General features: G+C 38.4%; 1 protein-coding gene across 2 annotated transcripts; it reads left to right on the plus strand.

Moving 5' to 3' along the window:
* The first annotated feature begins 248 nt into the window (after positions 1 to 248).
* On the plus strand, positions 249 to 3190 carry LOC149389829 (tlg2p-like protein a). Of its 2 annotated transcripts, none has more exons than XM_089624694.1 (8): positions 249 to 558; positions 1289 to 1565; positions 1683 to 1772; positions 1851 to 1928; positions 2193 to 2270; positions 2361 to 2426; positions 2511 to 2591; positions 2827 to 3190. In XM_089624694.1, exons 1-8 carry the CDS (start codon positions 359 to 361, stop codon positions 2932 to 2934), a joined length of 978 nt encoding a protein of 325 aa, XP_089480820.1. In that variant the 5' UTR covers positions 249 to 358; the 3' UTR covers positions 2935 to 3190. The 2 variants fall into 2 exon arrangements, with proteins under 2 accessions (XP_089480820.1, XP_089480821.1); XM_089624695.1 differs by having other exon boundaries at positions 1292 to 1565.
* Positions 3191 to 3543: the final 353 nt, after the last annotated feature.

Raw genomic sequence — 3543 nt, forward strand, 5'->3', positions numbered from 1 at the left:
TTTATCACCAACTACCTTCAAGGCTTCAACTACAGTGAGACCGATGATTCTCAATTGCACCGCTTTGCCATTTATACCCTCAATATTGTTCTGGAACTACGTAGGCACAGAAAAAGATTCGCTATATAGGAGGAGGGTTATTTTCGTCATTTGATATACATTTGTCGGTTTTTTTTCATACGGTTGGCCCAACAAAAGCCCGAAAAGTGTTCGATAAAGGCCAACCGATTCTGGCCCAGATCAATAGTCGAACTGAAACGCGCTAAAGCAAAATCGACAGGTAATTCGATAAAAAAAAAAAAAAAATTGTTTATTTCTTCTTTCTTCTACGATTCGAAGCTTTCGATTAAGGATTTCAATGGCGACGAGGAATCGGACCTTGCATTTCAAGAGGCACAGAGACGCGTTAAAGAGCGTGAGAGCTCCACTTTCTTCTTCTTCCTCGGCGGCGTTCGGTTCCGGCGGAGGTCCAGTGATCGAAATGGCGTCGCTTCTCGGGTCGAACGGCACCACTTACACTCGCATCGGATCCACGGAAGAAGAGCCTGGTCCATCTAGGTATTATATTCTGTTTCCTGTTCTGTTGTTTAGAAAATGAAAGGAAATTGAGAATCTATTTGCTTAGATTTTTGTGTCAGATTTTGGATGAAGGTTTAGGATCAAGCTTAATGTGCTTGACAGGGAGTGATGATGGCTACAGATTATAGAATATATATTTGACCGTATTATGAACTATAACTATAATTCACGCAAAACAAAAAAGGGGAAAACAAACTGTAACTATAAGCTTTACAAGAGCAGCTCTATGTTTGTGTCAACTAAGAGCAGCTCTATGAATAATAGTCTTGATGATTTTTCTACTTGTGTAAGGTCGGCTCTGTTACTATTGTAATTATTGGTGGATCGTTTCTACGATTTCATAAGTATCACACCGAATCCCATCAATGGAATTTCTTTTTTTAAAAATGCGATACATCCAAGTCGCATCAAGTTTAGGGACGATAAGTAAAAAGAGAAAATGAGAAATAAAAGTGAGCGGCGTTGGATTGAGAGTAAAATAGAATCCTAGGTCTCGAACAGGGATTCATTCGCAGCAGTTTGTTCTCTTAATTGTTGGGCCAAGTGTTTATGGTTGTCCAATGGGGTTCGCTTTTAAATTTACTTGTTGAATGGTTGCAATTTTCTTTGTGTTTGTCTGTTTTGCATTTTCAAGCTTGTTTACCGATTAAGTGCTGTCAAAGCATGTGACTTGAGAGGTTGCCTGTTGAATAACTCATCCGCTTTGCAGTAGGGATGTGTTTACTGTGGGGTTACCACCCGATTGGGTGGATGATTCAGAAGAAATTTCTGCGAATATTCAAAGTGCGAGGGTCAAAATGGCCGAGTTAGCAAAGGCTCACGCGAAGGGGCTTATGCCCTCGTTTGGAGACGGTCGAGAAAATCAACGTACAATTGAGGCTCTCACGCAAGAGATTACTTCGCTGTTGAGAAGGTCTGAGAAACGATTACAGAGGTTCTCGGCAAGTGGGTCGTCCGAGGAGTCCAATCTTACGAAAAATGTACAGGTATGAAATCTTAAGCGATCAATTATTTTCCTTGCCCGGTGAATTAAAAGGTTTGTTGAGTATGTATTTCATTATTCTTTCAGATGGATTGACCCGTTTTTGGCTGGTTTGTGTCAGCGATCACTTGCGATAGACCTTCAGAGCCTTTCAATGGACCTAAGGAGAAAACAATCAACGTATTTGAAACGATTACAGTATCAGAAGGAGGTCAGGGTCATAGATGCATGGTTTAGGGAAAGAAAATTGCATTGTACTTTCATGAAATTGACCGAGTGTTTGGTGTAGGGACATGATGGGATTGACTTGGAGATGAACATCAATGGTGGTAAATCTAGATTGGAAGACAATGAATTCAGTGACATGGTATGTTGACATCGAACATTCTTTTTATTGTCAGCAACTCCAAAAGAATGTCTGAATGATGGAAAGTCAACAAATAAATGACATTTTGGATATCAATAATATGACTAAGAACTTAACACTGCAGGATGTGGGTTAAAATGCAACGTTTTTTTTTTAATTCATTGTTTTTCTGTCTTTGTGCATGTTTAATCAATATAACGTCTTAACTCTGAATCTCCTGCTCATTACTCCAACCAAAATGTGATATGCTCTTCATGAATTCAGGGTTTAAATGACCATCAAATGTCTAAGCTAAAGCAGAGCCAACACTTAACGGAGGAACGTGAGAGAGAGATTAAGCAGGTATTTTGAAGTCAAACTTGAGGGTAAGTTTGATGATTAAGTTTCAGTGTTGAGTTGGTGACAAACAAATTATCTGTGGTTGCTTTGCAGGTTGTGGAATCGGTAAATGAACTTGCTCAAATCATGAAGGACCTCTCTGTTTTGGTGATCGATCAGGTCAAAGAGTGATCTTTGTACCATGTCAACAAAATTCGCTTTGCTCCAAATAGTTGACTAATTAAGTTCCCATGTCGAATACAGGGTACAATAGTCGATCGAATCGACCACAATATTCAGAGTGTTTCTGCATCGATTGAAGATGGCTTGAAGCAGCTTCAAAAGGTTGTCTCTTCACATTATTATTACTATCCTCTCTCTATGTTTATGGTTTAATAAAGAGAATTACAGATTTTTTTGTAATCATATAGCTTCAAAAAGTTGTCTCTTCACAATATTATTATCATCATCTCTCTATGTTTATGGTTTAATAAAGAGAATTACAGATTTTTAAGTAATCATATGGCTCTACAACTTAGAAGAGGTCATTACTTATTAAGAGAGTTTATTAATTATGCAGGCGGAGAAAACCCAGAAACAAGGAGGGATGGTGAAATGTGCGACTGTGCTTGTAATTATGTGCTTTGTCATGTTAGTCTTATTGGTGCTCAAGGCAATAATTATGTGATTCAATCGCGACAATATGTACATATACAGCGTGGATTTTTTTTGTGCGTGTCAGATCTTACCCTCCACGTCTTTTGCTGTCGTTTTTCAGTTGCTGCAAGAGGATGGTCCATTTTTTTTTTAATAATAGTTCTTATCATGAATATTAAAGAAAATGTGCAAATTCTTTTATTAGCAACTCGTCTCAGCGCACCTCATTTTGGTGGGATCTTGGATTGCATTCTTAAGCTGAACACCCAGAATAGTCATAATTGCGACCGATTGTTAAATCCCTGGAAAACGATTTCATTTGATTTTTTTATTTACCTCGCTCTAGAGTTGGACTTCAAAATCTCCACGGGCTTACTAGCCAGTTAGTTTCCCTTTTCAACAGAAAAGAAGAGAAACATAAAATCACTTGGCATGTCATTAAAATCATGTTAGGGTGTCGATTACCAAAGTCATTAAGAACCACATCTTCCATATTCAACCACATCTTCCATATTCTGCCTGGTAAGGATAACAACTCTCCGTGGTCAGATTGCCCAGAAATTTAAGTGAAACAAAATAAATCCATAATAAAACGACAAAAGAGGATAAAAATGCCACGTCAACGTAAAGTCCCGATGCC

The sequence above is a fragment of the Urtica dioica genome, chromosome 8 (assembly GCF_054948205.1).
Source record: "Urtica dioica subsp. dioica isolate 48M chromosome 8, U.dioica_male_clone48M_v1_H2, whole genome shotgun sequence".
Lineage (NCBI taxonomy): Eukaryota > Viridiplantae > Streptophyta > Magnoliopsida > Rosales > Urticaceae > Urtica > Urtica dioica.

Bases quoted from the DNA above. Each gene is read 5' to 3' on its own strand.
- LOC149389829 (XM_089624694.1), top strand. From the start codon at position 359: ATGGCGACGAGGAATCGGACCTTGCATTTCAAGAGGCACAGAGACGCG. The intron at 559-1,288 runs GTATTATATTCT...TCCGCTTTGCAG, and splicing joins GAAGAGCCTGGTCCATCTAG to TAGGGATGTGTTTACTGTGG. The intron at 1,773-1,850 runs GTCAGGGTCATA...TGTTTGGTGTAG, and splicing joins GATTACAGTATCAGAAGGAG to GGACATGATGGGATTGACTT.